Source organism: Talpa occidentalis, unplaced genomic scaffold, assembly GCF_014898055.3.
Source record: "Talpa occidentalis isolate TD23 unplaced genomic scaffold, MPIMG_talOcc4v2.1 talOcc4.9, whole genome shotgun sequence".
NCBI lineage: Eukaryota > Metazoa > Chordata > Mammalia > Eulipotyphla > Talpidae > Talpa > Talpa occidentalis.
Window position 1 is genome coordinate 69,634,597 of NW_023605305.1, and position 18,920 is coordinate 69,653,516.

At 40.6% G+C, this 18,920-nt stretch overlaps 1 protein-coding gene across 10 annotated transcripts in view; it reads left to right on the forward strand.

Moving 5' to 3' along the window:
• NSD1 (nuclear receptor binding SET domain protein 1) overlaps nucleotides 1-18,920 on the forward strand; it is a 149,201-nt gene that overhangs the window by 39,895 nt on the left and 90,386 nt on the right. For all 10 annotated transcript variants that reach the window (XM_037499087.2, XM_037499082.2, XM_037499081.2 and 7 more), the window contains one exon: nucleotides 10,661-10,796. In XM_037499087.2, coding sequence (XP_037354984.1) covers nucleotides 10,661-10,796 — 136 coding nt within the window. The remainder of the gene's footprint in view (nucleotides 1-10,660; nucleotides 10,797-18,920) is intronic.

Here is an 18,920-nt window from a genome sequence, read left to right on the forward strand (position 1 = left end):
TTCCTGGTGATGTACTTTAAAAAAAAATTTTTTTTAAGTTTATGGTGGTGCAGCGGTTGAGCGCTGGGCTGCGAAGTTCTGCAGCGCCAGTTGGATCCCCGGCCGCTGGGCGAGGGTCCCACATGGTGCGCAGACCTCTCCTGCTGCCCGCTGCTACCCTCAGCAGTGTACTTCGTCACTCTGCCTGCTCTGCTCTCCCCTCTGGCTCTGGTGAATTCTCTCACCCTCCCAACCCACGCTTCTGACTGTACCCAGTGCTTGTATAAATAAATAAATAAATCTTAAAAAAAAAAAAAAAGACATAACCTATGAAGCTATCTGCAGCCACTGCAACATGAGTTTGATCCCCGGCCAGGGAGCTGACACACATGGTGCAGCAGACCTCTCTTGACTCACCTACCGCTTCCCTCAGCAGTGTATTTCAGTTCTTTTGCCTATTCTGTTCCCCACTCTATCTCTGGTGAATCCTCTCACTCCTCCACGCCTCTGGCCTGTACCCCAGTTCTTGGATGCGTAAATAAATAAATCTTAAAAATTTTTTTAAAGGTTTATTTTATTTATACAAGAGCTGGGGTACAGGCCAGAAGTGCGGGAGTCCAGAGGATTCATCAGAGACAGAACTGGGAGCAGAACAGGCAGATGGACTGAAAGCACTGCTGAGGGGAGCAGCGCATGAGGCAGGAGAGGTCTGCTGCGCCATGTGGGTATCTCCCTGGCCTGCTGGGATGGAACTCGGGCTGCAGAGGCTGTGGACAGCTTCACAGCGCTGCTCTCAACCCCCTGGGAGGCCCCCGGTGATGTAATTTTAACTCAGCTTTAATTTTGACTTGGATGAATTGTGATACTGAGATGGAGGGTTTGTTTTGTTATTTTTTTGTCAGTCTTTGAAGAGGGATGGGGACCCTAGAGTGCTTTTGAGTTCTCAACACATGATTAATGAATGCTTAGATTGAAAATAGCTGTGGGTGTGTCTAAAATACAGTAATAAAACACTAGGAGTGGGTTTCCATTTCATTTTTGCTCAGAAAGATTGAAGGTAGAGCTGAGAAAGGCTTCAGAGAGAAAAGGCTCATCTATGACCCTTCCTCTAATCTGGAGTCACTCCAGTAGTTTTGCAGAAAACCCAATTTGTTAGGTATCCAGTGTCTGACTATACTAATAATATATATCCACATGATAAATAAAGATTGGGGAAAGAGACACATTGTACTGGAATGTTTGTTTTGAAAAGCCAAAATCTGGATCATACTGGGGACTAGTAGGTAGCGTGAATGTTGCTAAGAGAACTTAGTTTCAAAATTTAATAGTTGAATTAAATTCTGAAGTGCCATCACTGTCTCAAATTTGGTGGTATTGACTATTTCCAGACCAGGGAGTTTTGGGGCTAGACACTGTTTGGTGGACATCTTTGAAGTAAAGACCTTTAGTGTAGATGGGCTTTAATACCATTTATCTTTTTAATACGAATGAGTGTTTTGTGGATTGAAGGATCCTTAAGTTTTAACAGATACTGAAGTGAATAGAATATGGTACCTAATTTTGCTGCTTAGGAAATGGCTCACTGTACTTTACTTTGGTTCAATTAAAAATTGTTTTCTTAATTAAAAAATGTATTTCATTCTAGATAGAGGAGATACAGAGTATATTACACCTTGTCCTTATGAAGTCTGGAGACCTCTAGGATAAAACATAAAGTGGGGATTCAATATAAGGATGAGCTGAGAATGAATAGGCATAGGATAATTATGGAGAGGCACTTGGTCCACTGAAGGAACAAGGAATGCTTCTTGAAGGGACCTGGGAGAAAGAAGAGTTCCAGGCAGAGAGGAGAATTAAAGATTAAGTTTTTATTTACTTGTGCGTACAAAAACTGAGTATATGGGCCTCCCCTGGTGACGCAGTGGTTGAGTGCTGGATTGTGAAGCTGCCCGCAGCCTCTGCAGCGCCGGTTCAATCCCCGGCCACAGGTGAGGGTCCCAAATGGCACGCAGACCTCTCCTGTCGCGCGCCCCCGCTGCTCCCCTCAGCAGTGTATTTTGTCATTCTGCCTGTTCTATTCCCTGCTCTGGCTCTGGTGAATTCTCTCACCCTCCTGTGTTCTGACTGTACCCAGTGCTTGTATAAATAAATAAATAAATCTAAAAAAAAAAAAAAAAACCAAAACAAGACTGAGATATAGGCTAGAGGTTGGGGGGTGGTAAGAGGATTCACCAGAGACAGAGTTGGTAGCAGAACAGGCAGATCTGCTGAAACACACTGCTGAGGGGAGCAGAGGTCTGCCGGGCCATGTGGGTCACCTCCCTGGCTGGGGATCGAACTTAAGCTGCAGTGGCTGTGGATAGCTTCATAAAGCTGATGCTTAACCCCTTGTGCCGCCAGGGAGGCTCTGTAGCCTTCTCTATTTTAATATATGGCAACTCCATCTTTCATCATTGTGGCATAAGATCATGACAACATAGTTGGAAATTTAGTTTCCTCTTTCAGAAAATGAATCTCATAATTACTGTTACAACAATTATTATACTGTGATACCAATCTGTTTTCAGGCTTATTATTTGCCTGTTCTGAATATTTCATATGAATGGAACCATATAGCATATGATACTTTGTGACTGAAATCTTTCACATAGCATAATTTTTAATAGTCATCCTTGTAACTTGCAAAGTACCATATTTCTACCAGTTTTTGTGTGGAATTGTTTTGATTTCTCTTGGGTAAAATTTGTCTTTGGAGTGGATTTTCTGGATCATATGGTAACTCTGTGTTCACTCCTTTGAGTAATTGCCAAACTGTTCCAAAGTGGCTATATTACTTTCCCAACAGAAGTATTGAGAATTCTAATTTTCCACAACCTCTTCAGTGTTTATTTTGTCTTTCTGAGTGTATCCATCCTACTGAATGTGAAGTGTTATTTTCATTTCCATGATTGCTAATGTTGCTGAGCATCCTTTCATGTGTGTATTAGTCATTTGTTTATCTTTGAAATAACTTATTTAAATCTTTTTACCATTTAAAAAATTGAGATACTTTCTTTTTTACTGTTGTAGCAGTTCCTTATTAGATACAGATCTGAATATAAGTTTCGTATTAGATATATGGTAAATATTTTCTCCCATTTTATGGATTATCTTATTGTTAGTTTTCCTCATGGTATTCTTTGCAGTGCAGAATTTTGATGGAGTCACATTTGTCCTTTTATTTTGTTGCTTGTTCTTTTATTATTTTTATCTAAGGAACTTGTTCCACTTCAAGATCACAAAAATTTATGCTTTTGTTTTCTTATAAAGGTTGCATAGTTTTAGCTCTTACATTTAGATTTTTGATCCATTTTGAGTTAATTTTTGTATATGGTGTTATGTAAGGGTCTGACTTCATTCTTTTTCATGTTGATAACCAGTTTTTCCTTTTACCACTTGTTAAAAAGATACTTAGGGAAAATAGATCTCTTCCATTTTGAATGGATTTGGTACCCTTGTCAAAATTATTAGACTGTTTATCTTGGGATTTTTTTCTGGGCCCCTGATTCTGTCCTATTGATCACTATAACTGGTTTTGTGCCAGTACCATGCTGTTTTGTAGTAAGTTTTGAAATAAAGTGAGTCCTCTAGCTTTTTTCTTCTTTTTATAATATGCTTTGGCTATTTGAAGTTCCTTAGGCTATTTGGGGTCCCCTTAGGTTCCATGTGAATTTTATTTTCTAGTTCTCCAGAAAATAATAGATTGTGACATGATAGGATTATATTAAATCTGTAGATCTCTTTGGGCAGCAGTGACATCTTAACAATATTAAGTCTTCCAGGCCATAAACATAGATTTGTTTCCATGTATGTTTTCTTTTTCTTTTCTTTTTTTTTTTTTTTTAAGATATATTTATTTATTCAAGCACTGGATACAGTCAGAAGCGTGGGAGGGTGAGAGAATTCACCAGAGCCAGAGCAGGGAACAGAACAGGCAGACTGATGAAATACACTGCTGTGGGGAGCAGCGGGTGGCAGGAGAGGTCGAGCACCATGTGGGACCCTCGCCTTCGGCTGGGGATCGAACCGGCGCTGCAGGCTGCGGGCAGCCTCTCAGCCCAGCGCTCAACTGCTGCGCCACCAGGGGAGGCCCTCCATGTATGTTTTCTTTCAACAATGTTTTGTAGTATGAGTCTTTCATCTCCTTGGTTAAGTATTTTAATTCTTTTTGATGCTATTGTCAGTAGAATTGTTTTCATTTTCTTTTTTGATTTATTCTTTTTGATGCTTTCGTAAATAGGTTTTCATCCTCTTTTTAATGATTGTTAATATATAGAAATGCAACTGATTCTTATGTGTTGCAATTGTAGCGTCCCATGTTGCTGAATCAATTAATTAAAACATTTTTTGTTGAATATTTAGGGTTTTTTACATGTAAGATCTGCAAATAGAGATAATTTTACATATTGCTTCCCAGTTTGGTTGCCTTTTATTTATTTTTTTCTTGTCTAGCAGTCTTGACAAGAAAATCCAGTTGTTTGTTGAATAGAGGTAACAAAAGGAAGCATCCTAGCTGTGTTCATCATCCTAGTGGGAAACCTTTTTGTCTTTTACCATTAAGTATGCTTGTGCTCTCTCTCGCATGCTCACGTTCTATTTCTCTCTCTCTCTCTCTCTCTCTCTCTCTCTCTCTCTCTCTTTCTCTCTGTGTGTGTGTGTGTGTGTGTGAGAGAGAGAGAGAGAGAGAGAGAGAGAGAGAGACATTTGTTATGTTGAGGCAGTTTTCTTCTATTCCTAGTTTATTAAGTTCTCATGAATGAGTTGCATGTTGTCAGACTATTTTTTCTGCATAAATGTTGATGTCTTTTTGCCTTTATTTTGTTAATATGGTTTATTATACACTTACTGATTTTTTTTTAAGATTTATATATGCATACAAGAACTGGGGAACAGTCCAGAGGTATGGGGGTTGAGAGGACTCAGCAGAGACAGAGCCGGAAACAGAATAGGCAGATTGACTGAAATACACCTCTGAGGGGAGCAATGGGCAAGTCAGGAGAGGTCTGCCGCGCCATGTGGGCAGCTCCCTGGCTGGGGAACAAACTCGTGCTGCAGCAGCTGCAGATAGCTTCATAGGCTGCGTCTTAACCCCTTGCACCACCATGGAGGCCCCTATACTTACTGTTTTTCATATGTGTTACATTTATTACATTTTTCATATATTGAATAGTTTTTAAAAAGATTTTTTGTTAAAGATTTATTTATTTATGCATACAAGAGCTGAGGTACAGGCCAGAGGCGTGGGGGGTGAGAGGATTTACCAGAGACAGAGTGGGGAACAGAACAGGCAGACTCACTGACTGAAATACACTGCTGAGGGGAGCAGCGGATAAGACAAGAGAGGTCTGCTGCACCATGTGAGTTTCTTCCTGGCTGGTTGGGTATGGAACTCGTGTTGCAGAAGATGTGGATTGCTTCATAGTGTGGTGCTTATCCCCTTGCGCCACAAGGGAGGCCCCATATTGCAAAATATTTGTTAAACAGCTTATAAAACTGGCAAGGTTATCTGTTTTAATTTTATTCACTCAAAATTCTCTGATATTAAAGGATCAACAATGTGCTAGTGAACTCTCACCTTAGATGTGTGTTGTTTATAATGAATTGGAACTACCTATTTTTGCCCTAAGAATAATGGAGTCTGGCCTCCCTGGTGGCGCACGTGGTTGAGCGTCGCACTGTCAAGCTGTCCGCAGTCTGTGCAGCACGGGGTTCGATCCCAGCCGGCTGGCGAGAATCCCACATGGCACGGCAGACCTTTCCTGTTGCGCCCGCTGCTCCCCTCAGCAGTGTATTTCAGTCGGTCTGCCTGTTCTGTTTCCCGCTCTGTCTCTGGTGATTCCTCTTACCCTCCCACGCATCTAGCCTATACCCCAGTTCTTGTATAAATAAATAAATCTTAAAAAAAAAAATGGAGTTAGCTTTGCTTTGATTCAGAAGAAAAGCTGAAATAGCTCAGTACAATATAGTATTTTTTTAAAAAAAATTATTTATTTATGCATACAAGAACTGGGGTACAGGCCAGAGTGTGTGGGTGGTGAGAGGATTCACCAGAGACAGAATGGGGAACAGAACAGGCGGACTGACTGAAGTACACTGCTGAGGGGAGCAGCAGGGGTGTCAGGAAAGGTCTGCTGCGCCATGTGGGTTGCTCCCTGGCTGACTGTGGCTCGAACTTGTGCTGCAGTGGCTGCAGATAGCTTCATACGTTGTGTCTTAACCCCTTGCCTCACCAGGGAGGCCCATTATAGTTCTTTTAAAAAAATTTGAATTTATTGGACCTCCCTTTTAGCATAGGGGTTAAGTCTCAGTACCTTCACTGCTGCAGTCTGAGTTTGATCCCTGGCCAGGGAGCTAACCCACATATATGGCACAGCAGACCTCTCCTGTCTCGCTCACTGCTCCCCACTCTGTCTCTGGTGAATCTGCCTCCCCCCACCTCTGGCCTACATCCCAGTTCTTCTACACACACGCACGCAAAAAAAAAAAAAAAAAAAAAAAAAATTACAGATTTGTTATTTTAAATCATTATTTTAAAAAAAGATTTATGAATACTAGAGCTGGGGTACAGGCTATAGGTGTTGGGGATGAGAGGATCACCAGAGACAGAGTGGGGAACAGAACAGACAGATTGACCAAAGTACGCTGCTGGAGGGGAGCAGCGGGCGAGTCAGGAGAGGGCTGCTGCTCCATGTGGGTAGCTCCCTGCCCTGCTGGGGATTGAACTCATGCTGCAGAGGCTGTAGATAGCTTCATAGGTTGTGTCTTAACCCCTTGTGCCACCAGAGAGGCCCTTAAATTATTGTTATTAAAAATTTTTTTTCTATCTGGAATTGCTAGAAGCAGCAGAATGTTAACAGATGTTCAGAATATGATTTTCTACTAAGTTTATGTGTTTATACTCTGCCTGAATTAATAACCGCACCCTAACAAATGAGTTTCACCTGTTGAAAGTGATAGATTTTAGGTATCATAAATCAAGCATCTAAAGGGATATGTTTTACCTTGTGAATTGCCATTGTTGTTGTCTGTGAGTTTAATTTTTATAGGAAATATTTTGTAGACCCTTTTTATTATTTATTTTTTTGACATAACATTGGTTTATATATAGCTGCTTGTTTTAGAAACACAGGTTCTTCCCCCTCACTGTACCTACCACACTGTACCTACCACACTGTACCTACCACTTTATGGGAATGGAATCTTAGTATTGTAATAAGTTCTGTGGAAATTGTCATACAAAATGCTATTTCCCTCCTTTTTCCTCAAGCTCTTAAACTAAAGTTCTACATCTGGGTCTCCCTGGTGGTGCAAGAACCTCTGAAGCAAGCCACTGCAGTACGAGTTTGATTCCCCGGCCAGCCAGGGAGCAACCCACATGGTGCAGCAGACCTCTCCTGACTCTCTCGCTGCTTCCCTCAGCAGTGTACTTCAGTCAATTTGCCTTTTTTGTTCCCAACTCTGTTTCTGATGAATCCTCTCACTCCCCATACCTCTGGCCTGTACCCCAGCTCGTGTATGCATAAATAAATAATTAATTAATTTAAAAAGTTCTATATCATTGTATATATTTTTAAAAATTATTAAGATATTTTTGTACTAGTACAGAACAGTAATTCTAGTACACTTAAGATTTGTTAACAGGATAGATTGGAATTAAGTATATTTACCATAAAAATTTTTAAGAAATAAAGGAAAACAGCTGTACTGTTATTTAGCTGATTTTGAATAGTTAGCTTAACTATAGGTTTGGGATAACTCTGACAGGTTATCAGTTTAGCAATGATTGACAAATAAATGATCATAGTCAAATTTGTGGAAATCTAATGATTGTATTTTCTGTATAGGTAAACATTTCAGTTTTCAGTATAGGTATACAAAGGATTTGTTTTCCGATCCTATCTTGGTATTTTTTTAAAATGTGAAAGCCGGGCTTCCCTGGTGGCACAGCAGTTGAGCACTGGGCAGCAAAGCTGCCTGCGGCCTCTGCAGCACTGATTCGATCCCCTGCTGGCCGGGGAGGGTCCCACATAGCGCGCAGACCTCTCCTGCCGTGCCCGCTGCTCCCCTCAGCAGTGTATTTCGTTAGTCTGTCTGTTCTGCTCCCCTCTCTGGCTCTGGTGAATTCTCTCACCCTCCTGCGCTTCTGACTGTACCCAGTGCTTGTATAAATCAATCAATCAGTCAATAAATCAATAAATCTTTTTAAAAAAGTGAAAGCCAACTGGTTATGATTTTTTTTTTTTTTGGGTGATAACTTACAATTTGATAGCAAGCAAACATGTCTCTTTGGAACTTTTTCTTTTTTAAGTAGTATGCAATTTCTGTTTTATTTCTCATTATCTTTAATATGTGAAAAACTAATCATAGTTTTTTCAATAAGGACAGTCTTTGAGATTTAACTTAATTTCTGTTTGAAAGCTGAGTCTTAAATTTGAATATAACTCACAAATCACCGAATTGAGCCCAACTTTTTTTTTTTAAATAAAGTGTTTCTCTTTTTTAAATTTTATTTATTTATTTTAGATTTATTTATTTATACAAGCACTGGGTACAGTCAGAAGTGCGGGTCGGTGAGAGAATTCAGAGCGGGGAGCAGAGCAGGCAGAAGGACCGAAGTACACTGCTGAGGGGAGCAGCGGGCGGCAGGAGAGGTCTGCGCACCATGTGGGACCCTCCTCTGGTGGCCGGGGAGCAGCTGGGGATCGAACTGGTGCTGCAGAGGCTGCGGGCAGCTTCGCATCCCAGCGCTCAACCGCTGCGCCACCGGGGAGGCCCGAGCCCAACTTTTTATATCCTTGAGCTGAGGGGTTATTTATTCATTTGAATGATTTCATTCATTCAGCATAATCTTTATTGAACTCTTAAAACTGTGCCAGGTGGATACTTTTTTTAAGGCTGATATTAAGGAATGAAGATTGTCTGAGGGTGGGGCTTACCAGGTGTTTTTTTCAAACACCTGGTCTCACCAGAGACAGAGTAGGGAACAGAACAGGTGGGATGACTGAAGTACATTGCCTAGCAGAGCAGTGGGCGAGACAGGAAATGTCTGCTGCGCCATGTGGGGTCACCTCCCCGTCTGGGGATCACTTTATAGGCTGCGTCTTAACCCCTTGCACCACCAGGGAGGCCCCTTACCAAGTCTTTTTCAAGACATGGCACTCAAAGAAAATCATAATGTTTGCATATTCCTTAGGAGTAATAAATAGATGTTTTTTCTAGCAACTTGGCAACTTCTTTATATAGTGTACCAGGTGTGAAGCTCAGTCTTTAACACAAAGCTGTCTACCTCTCAAGTTGGGAGATATGTAAAGACATGGATTTAGAGCTGAGATGCAGATATTTAGATTGCAGAATATTGTTTATTACTTTTGGAGTAAAGACACAGCCAGGACAAGTTCAAGTAACTCAGTTAGTAATACATTCTACACGAAGATCTTCCTTGAGGTTATGCAGTGCTCTTTTCTGGATGCAGCCTGTCTTGCATGTCCTGGGAAGAATTTAGATCTGTTGCAATGTTATTACCTGTAGTTTTTAGGATTTTTTTTTTAACAACCATTATTGTTAATTCATAAGAATATCTGTTTGTTTGAGAGGATTATAGAATATTATCTGCAGAGCACCCACACCATGTTTTATTGAGATATTACAGGCTTATATCACTATATTGGAGCCCCAGTCTCTCCTCTCTTTTGAAGTACAAAGCTACTTTTAATATGTAGGGTTGTGCCCCACAGGAATAAAAAACGCTGGGAAGGGGTAACCCTCACCACCACATTCTTTCAGAAGCTGCCAAGGGGGCAGAGAAACTGCTTGAGCGGGCGCACAAAAGGGATCCACTGCAGATTCAGGGCATAGGGAATGTCATTGGTGCTGGGACCTGTAAGCACTACAAGAGAACACTTGAGCAAGATGGGACTGGTTCTAGGTACACAGGGGAAGGGCAAGAGGGTTGGACACAATGTTACTTGGATTCCTCCCTCTTGGATTGCCTTTTTCTGCTTTTACTGCATGACTGAGTCCCTCTGCTTGCAGGTAAGCAGAAAGGTAATACTAGCAGGCTAATGCAGAAAGACTGTCATCTGAGCACCATTCCTTTAATGGGGTCGCTCTGCTTTTTTTTCATCATCTTCTGGTGAGCTTGTGCTGTGGTCATGGCCATGGCAGTGGCTCCAACCTGCCTCCTTTGTTTCTCCCTATTTCAGGCTGATGTTGCAGATCTCCCAGGACCAAACATCTTGACAGTTAGAAGTTGTTTTTACAATTTTCTCTCTTTATGCCTCTGATGTTGTGTTGTGATCGAAGGGCAAGGCAAAAATATAATTTCCTTGCAATGATTCTGTGTATTATTTCAGTTTTTATCTCTTTAGAAATTAAAATAACTTACTTCTCTACACCCTGAATATAGATTGCTTATAAAAAACAAATATAAATATAATTGAGAACTACTACTCAGTAAAGGACTATGTTATGAACAAATAAGACAAAGTTAATCAGTTGTATTTATTTTGTAATTGTTAAACTCTTTAGTGTTTTTAACCCAAAATTCTTTAGGCATTGCTTTTTCAGAAGGCATTAGGTAGATGATACATCGTTTTATAAAAGTTTGATTCTTACTGATGCTCCATGTTTTATCTGTCTAAAGTGTCAACCCAAGAAAAAGTCTACTCCACTGAAGTATGAAGTTGGAGATCTCATCTGGGCAAAATTCAAGAGACGCCCGTGGTGGCCCTGCAGGATTTGTTCTGACCCGTTGATTAACACACACTCAAAAATGAAAGGTAATACTTGCATTTGATTATACATGATAAAATACTGTATGAAATTATAACTTATAGTTGCCTTTAGTAATAATAGTTTTACCTTTCAACATTTGTGAATGAGTTGTTAATTCTGTTGTTTACTTTTTTTTTTTTGCTTTGTTTTAAAGTTTTGCTTATATTTTGCTCTATGATCTAAGTACTCTCAGTTACTCTTTCTGTAGATGCCAGGAAAATATTAGTCTTATTACCTGAAGTTTGCATTGTCCAGAATCACTTTTAGTATATTAATATTTTCCTACTTCAGTCTACAGGTTTGTATTGCTTTTATTAGCTTTAAAGTTGAAACAGTAATAAGGATAATAAGGACTATTAATAAGTTACTTTTAAGATTTTAAAAATCTTGATGTAGAGTTTTCCTTTAATTATTGTAGCTTGTTTCTAATTTTATTTGAATCTCAGGTATCTTTTTATTTTATTTATTTTTTTTAAAGATCTATCTGTCTGTCTATCTATCTATCTATCTATCTATCTATCTATCTATCTATCTATCTATCTATCTATCTATTTATACATACAAGCACTGGGTACAATCAGAAGTGCGGGAGGGTGAGAGAATTTACCAGAGCCAGAGTCGGGAACAGAGCAGGCAGACTGATGAAATAAACTGCTGAGGGGCGCTTCGGGCGTGGCAGGAGAGGTCTGTGCGTCATGTGGGACCCTCACCTGTGGCTGGGGATCAAACCGGCGCTGCAGAGGCTGTGGGCAGCTTTGCAGCCCAGCGCTCAGCGCCACCAGGGGAGGCCCTCTTTTTTTTTTTTTTTTTTTAAGATTTCTTTCTTTATGCATACAAGTACTGGGGTACAGGCCAGAGATGCGGGGGTTGGGGGTGAGAGGATTCACCAGAGACAGAGTTGGGAGCAGAACAGGCAGATCTACTGAAATACACTGTTGAGAGGAGCACTGTGTGAGACAGGAGAGGTCTGCTCCACCATGTGGGTCAGCTCCCTGGCCGAGGATCGATCTTGTGCTGTAGTGGCTGCCAATAGCTTCATAGTGCTGAGACTTAGCCCCTTGTGCCACCAGGGAGGCCTGATATATATATTTTAGTTTTTGAGTAGGTGATATGTTCATAAAATTTAAAAAGTCAACTCATTCCTTTGCTCTGTCCCATTCTGTTTTCCGCCTTTTAACAATTAACCACCTGTTATTAATGTTCCTTCTAGAATTTATGTAAATTCAAATATGTTCTCATGTTCCTCCTCCTTATAATATAAAAATACCGTATGTATGTTTTATGACTTACTTTTTCACTTGTAGGGGGTGCTTTTCCATATTAGTGCATTAAAAGCCTCACCTTTTTTTTTTTTTAAGCCATGTAGCTTCTCACTCTTCTAATATGCTCTACTTTATATAACCATTCTCCTGTTGATGGATGTTCACGTTGTTTCTAATCATGTATTTTAAAGACTGTACATACATACATACCTGTGCTTTTGTGCACACAAACATTGTTGTAAAGAATAAATGTGTAGGGCCTCCCTAGTGGCGCAGCGGTTGAGCGCTGGGTTGTGAGGTTGCCCGCAGCCTCTGCAGCGCCGGTTTGATCCCCGGCTGCTCCCCGGCTGCTCCCCGGCCACCGGAGGAGGGTCCCACATGGTGCGCAGACCTCTCCTGCCGCCCGCTGCTCCCCTCAGCAGTGTATTTCATCAGTCTGCCTGTTCTGTTCCCCGCTCTGGCTCTGGTGAATTCTCTCACCCTCCCGCGCTTCTGACTGTACCCAGTGCTTGTATAAATAAATAAAACAAATAAATAAAAATTAAAAAAAAAAGAATAAATATGTATTTCCCAGTGAGACTGGCGCATATTAAAAAAAACTAGCAACAGCAAATGTTGGCAAGGATGTGGAGAAAAAGGAACTCTCCTGCACTGTTGGTGGGAGTGCATACTGGTCCAACCACTATGGAAAGCTTTGTGGAGATTCTTCAACCTGCTAAAGATGGAGCTTCCATATGATCCAGCAATTCCACTCCTAGGTATTTACCCAAAGGACACAGAATCATTAATTCAAAAGGGCACCTGCACCCCTATGTTTATAGCAGCATTATTTACAATAGCTGAGCTATGGAAACAACCCAAATGACCAAAAATAGATGACTGGATCAAGAAGATGTGGTACATATATACACATTGGAATATTACTCAGCAATCAAAAATATTAAACTCATGCAATTTGCAGCAACATGGATGGAGCTGGAAGGGATCATGCTCAGCGAAATAAGCCAGAAAGAAAAAGAAAAATACCAGATGGCCTCATTCATAGCAGGAATTTAGAAAACCTAAATAAGGGGGGCAGGAAAAAACCTAATTGTAATAAAATAAAAATCAAACTCAACAAGCAACTATAAACCAGAGACACACTATGGAGGGCGGGATGGGGTGGAGAGGGAGTAGGATCAAAACAAGGGAGGTGGGAATTGTATGGGGACTATAACCAAGATGAAAATGCATATTTGTGCAAAAATGAAAAACGATGTAAAAAAATGTATTAAAAAAAAAACCTGCATATTACCTCTTGAGCCAGTGGCAACTTTTGAATCTATATTTAAATTCAATGCATAACAATAAAAATGAAAAAAAAAAGAATAACTATTTCATATATACATTTCTATTTATCTGTAGGATGATTTATCTAAAGTAAGATTGCTGGCTTTAATTTTGCAGTTTGAATATTGAGGTCCCAAAGACTTGGTAGCTTTCTGCTTTAAAAAAATGTTATCTGTAGGGGCCTCCCTCATGATGCAAGGAGTTATGTCATAGTACTATGAAGCTGTCGGCAGCCACCACAGCACGAGTTCGACCCCAGCCAAGGAACTGACCCACATGGTGCAGCAGACCTCTCCTGTCTTGCCCACTGCTCCCCTCAGCAGTGTTTTTCAGTCAACCTGCCTGTTCTGTTCCCCACTCAGTCTCTTGTGAATCCTCACAACCTGTACCTCTGGCCTACACCCCAGTTCTTGTATACATAAATAAAAATAAATCTTAAAAAAAAAGGAAATAAATAGGGCCTCCCCTTGTGGCGCAGTGGTTGAGCGCTGGGCTGTGAAGCTGTCTGCAGCCTCTGCAGTGCCGGTTCGATCCCCAGCCACCAGCGAGGGTCCCACATGGCATGCAGACCTCTCCTCCAGTGCCTGCTGCTCCCCTCAGCAGTGTACTTAGTCTGCCTGTTCTGCTCCCCACTCTGGCTCTGGTGAATTCTCTCACCCTCCCGTGGTTCTGACTGTACGCAGTGCTTGTGTAAATGAATAAATAAATCTTAAAAAAAGAAAAAAAGTAGAAGAAAAGAAAAATGGAAATAAATAAAGTTATCTAGCTCTTTGGTAGCTTATTTGGACATTTAAATTCTACCAGTAAAAAATTCTCATAGAGCCTCCCTGGTGGCTCAAGGGGTTAAGATGCAACCTGTGGGGCCTCCCCCGTGGCGCAGCAGTTCAGCGCTGGGCTGTGAAGCTGCCCGCAGCCTGTGCAACACTGGTTTGATCCCCGGCCACTGGTGAGGGTCCCACATGGCACGCAGACCTCTCCTGCCTCGCCCGCTGCTCCCCTTAGTAGTGTACTTCATCAGTCTGCCTGTTCTGCTTCTGGCTCTGGTGGATTCTCTCATCCTCCTGCGCTTCTGATTGTACCCAGTGCTTGTATAAATAAATAAATAAATAAATCTTTAAAAAAAAAAAAAAAGATGCAACCTGTGAAGCTATCTGCAGCTACTGCAGCACAAGTTTGATCCCTGGCGAGGGAGCTACCCACATGGTGTAGCGGACCTCTCCTGACTCCCCCGCTGCTCCCCTCAGCAGTGTATTTCACTCAGTCTGCCTGTTCTGTTCCCCACTCTGTCTCTGGTGAATCCTTTTGCCCCCCTCACCTCTGGCCTGTACCCCAGTTCTTGTCTATATAAATAAATCTTTTAAAAAAAATTCTCGTAATCAGCCCCTTCTCTCCTTGTATCCCTATGGCACTGCTGTTTTCTTACTAATTGTGTTCTTTTGCACTCTAGTTGGGTGCTTCACATTTATTTGCCAAGTCCTGAGTACATTGCATAAATGCTGTAGTTGGTGTTTCGATTCAGTAATGAGCAAAACTTTAGCTTAGTTTGGTCTCTTGTATAATTAGTATCCAGTGAAAGAGACAAAGATACCAACAAATAATCACTAAATAGATGATTTCTTAAATGAGAAGTGTATGTCTATGGGAAAATACTGATATTAGTGATATAGTAGGAATACCCTGAACTTTGTATGCAGAGTTGGTTCAGGGCCATTTTTTAAAAAAAGATTTATTTATTTATGCATACAAGAACTTGGGTACAGGCCAGAGGTGTGGAGGGCAGTGAGAGGATTCACCAGAGACAGAGTGGGTAGCAGAACAGGCAGAGCCACTGAAACACTGCTGAGGGGAGCAGCAGGCAAGACAGGAGAGGTCTGATGCGCCATGTGGGTCAACTCCCTGGCCAGGCCAGGGATTGAACTCATGCTGCAGTGGCTGGCAATAACTTGATAGAGCTGTGTCTTTAACCCTTGCACCACCAGGGAGGCCCAGGCCCCTTATGTTTGATATGAGATTTGAGTGAATTCAGTTAGATCAACTGGGAAGAAGTAGATGATCGTTCAAGGTATGGGAAATCATTTATGCTCCATCCTTGAGAGGAAATGAAGCCCATAGACTGATGGAAGGTAGTACAATGTGAGGCTGGGAATTAGTTAGGGGGTCAAGTCATAAAGCATCTTGTAGTTTTAATTTAAACTTTTATATTGTCATAAGAACAGGGATAGCATGAAAGGATTATAAATAGGTGATGTGATCTTGACCTTTGTTCTTTGAAGTACTCTTTGACGAGTGTGGAAAATGGATTGTAGGGGAGCACAAATAAATTGGAAATAGTTAAAAGGGTCATTGCAGTGATTATGGTAAAAAGAGATTATGTAATTACTTAGATAAAATTTTTATGGGTTGTTAAAAGATGGGTAATGGGGAATGAGTGAGAATTAAATCCTAAGGTTTCTCTCTCCCAAGTTTCTGTATCTTAGATAACTTCCAAGTTGTTAACTTTAGTGCATAAATAACGCTGCTGTTTACAGAGAGCATTAGAACATCTGTAACTGTGACATCTGCTTTTTGGTATTAAAGCCATGGACATAGCATGGGATAAAATGTACAGTGAGAAAAAGGTATACTTACAGGAAGCCAATATTTGAGGTCTGTGTAGAAGAAACTGGACTTATAAAAGAGAATGGAAAAATCTGTAGGAATTAGAGATGGAAAAAGAAAACCAGAAGATTATGATATTGGTTACTTGAATCTTTTGAGAAAGAAGGTTCCATTTTGGGTGAACATTGCCTAAACATCAAATGAAATGTCCATTAATATAGAAGGTGTACATCACTGGTGATGGTTTTTGGTGGTATGATTATGGCTGAAGTTGAATTAGACTGCTTTTAGCAAATGGAGTCAGGCAGAGAAGAGGGATTGCCACAGCTGGAGAGGTGTATTGGGTCCATAAGGATTTTTTTAAATGGGAATGATCATGCAGATAATGTTGATAAGAGTTCTGAAGATACAGAGAAGCAAGACAGGCATGATAAGGAATCAAAGATAGAATCTTAACAGGATTTCTGAGATGGAAAGAGGTTAGATGAGGTTTATATCACAATGAGAAATTACCCTTGATGGGAGGTGGAGCAGCACTGTTCTAGTGTTGACTTTAGGAGTGGGTGAGTGTGTTGTGGTGGTAGGTTTGGTGTGTTATATTTGTGGATTCCTATCTTGCCTGTTGATCTGAGTCAGTGTGATTACATGAGAGAAAGTACCATTACTACTAGAAAGATACCTTTTCTTTTTTTTTTTTAATTAATAAATTTTATTTTTATATTCCCCATACAATTGCAATCCCCCCATTCTGACCCCAATCCCTCCCCTCCCGCCCCCCACCCCCCAAAAAGTGTCTCTGGTTCATAGTTTTTGTTGATTTTGATTTTCACTTTCTTATAGTTATTCATTTTCCTGGTCCCTTATTTAAGTATTCTAGATTCCTGCTATGAGTGAGACCATCCGGTATTTTTCTTTTTCTTTTTGGCTTATTTCACTGAGCATGATCCCTTCCAGCGCCATCCATGTTGCTGCAAATTGCATGTGTTTATCTTTTTTGAATGCTGAGTAATATTCCATGGTATATATGTACCACATCTTCTTGATCCAGTCATCTATTTTTGGGCATTTGGGCTGTTTCCAAAGCTTAGCTATTGTAAACAGTGCTGCTATAAACATAGGGGTGCAGGTGTTCTTTGGAATTGATGTTTCTGTGTTCTTTGGGTAAATACCTAGGAGTGGAATTGCTGGATCCTGTGGAAGCTCTATGTTTAGTAGGTCAAGAAATCTCCACACAGCTCTCCATAGTGCTTGGACCAGTTTGCACTCCCACCAACAGTGCAGGAGAGTTCCTTTTTCTCCACACCCTCGCCAACATTTGTTGTTGCTAGTTTTTTTAATATGTGCCATTCTCACTGGTGTAAGATGGTATCTCATGGTAGTTTTGATTTGCATTTCCCTGATAACAAGTGATGTTGAACATTTTTTCATATGCCTGTTGGCCATTTGCATTTCCTCTTCAGGGAAGTTTCTTTTTAGCTCTTCTGCCCATTTTTTGACAGGATTATTTTCTTTGTTGTTGTTGAGTCTCATCAGCTCTTTGCAGATTTTTGTGATCAGTCCTTTATCATTAGTGTTGTGTACAAAAATGTTCTCCCAGTTGGTGGGGTTTCTCTTTGTTTTTGTTATTGTCTCTTTTGCTGTGCAGAAGCTCTTTAATTTGATGTAGTCCCAGCTGTTGATCTTTGCCTTCACTATCACTGCTTTGGGTGAAGTGTCTGTAAAGATGTCTTTGATATGCAAATCACGTAGTGTTTCGCCTATATTTCCTTCTATGTATTTTATGGTTTCAGGTCTTATGTCTAGTTCTTTAATCCATTTTGAGTTGATTTTTGTATATGGTGTGAGGTAGTGGTCAAGCTTCATTCTTTTGCATGTAGCGACCCAGTTTTCCCAGCACCATAGATACCTTTTCTTTTTCAGGCGATCAAACAGTATAACTTAATTTCAAGAGAACTTCCTGGAGAGGGTAAATTTGTGTAGCTCCCTACTGGAGAGATGATAAAACAAGTTAAATAGATCTCTTTAATGTCAGCTAGTTATTTCATCTTACTTTTCTCGTTTTCTTTGTATTTTTCCCTTTATCTTTTTTTTTCTTTCTTTTCCCTGTGCTTCATAACAAATGTTAGTCAGCCAGTTTCTGGAAAACTTAATTAATGCTCTTAGAAGATAACCCTCCTTTTTTCTTATGTTCCTTTCTCTGTTCATCTTCATAGCACATATCTGATAGAATAACCAGTCTTACCATTGAGAATAACCAGTCTTACCATTGACACTACTCGGTAGTAGGAAATTTTGCATATAACTATTGTCAAAATAATTATTATTATTATTCTTTAATTTAAATTTTTTTGATGTCACATTTTTGTTCTTCCATATGTGGACATATTCCACTCATTTTCCATCAAGCTACCTGTGTCAGTACTCCACCTTTCTCCCTTTCCTCCCTTCACTACCTCCCCGCCTCCACCCTCCATTGTCCACTTCGGTAACCATTACATTCTTTCACTATTTTGCTTGTGTATGTTTTTTGTTACTTATATTTCACAAACCATCTCATACCTGTCTTTCACTTTAAAAAAAAAAGATTTATTTATTTATGCATACAAGAACTGGGGTACAGGCCAGAGGTGCTGGGGGTGAGGGGATTCAACAGAGACAGAGTATGGAACAGAACAGGCAGACTGACTGAAATACACAGCTGAGGGGAGCAGTGGACAAGACAGGAGAGGTCTGCTGTACCATATGGGTAGCTTCTGGCCAGCCAGGGATCGAATTCCTGCTGCAGAGGCTGTGGATAGCTTCATAGTGCTGTGCTTAACCCTTTGTGCCACCAGGGAGGCCCTTTCACTTTTTGACTTATTTCAGTTAACATAATCACCTTGCGGTCTATCCATTTTGTACCAAATGCTACTATTTTGTCATTTTTACTAAGAAATTTCC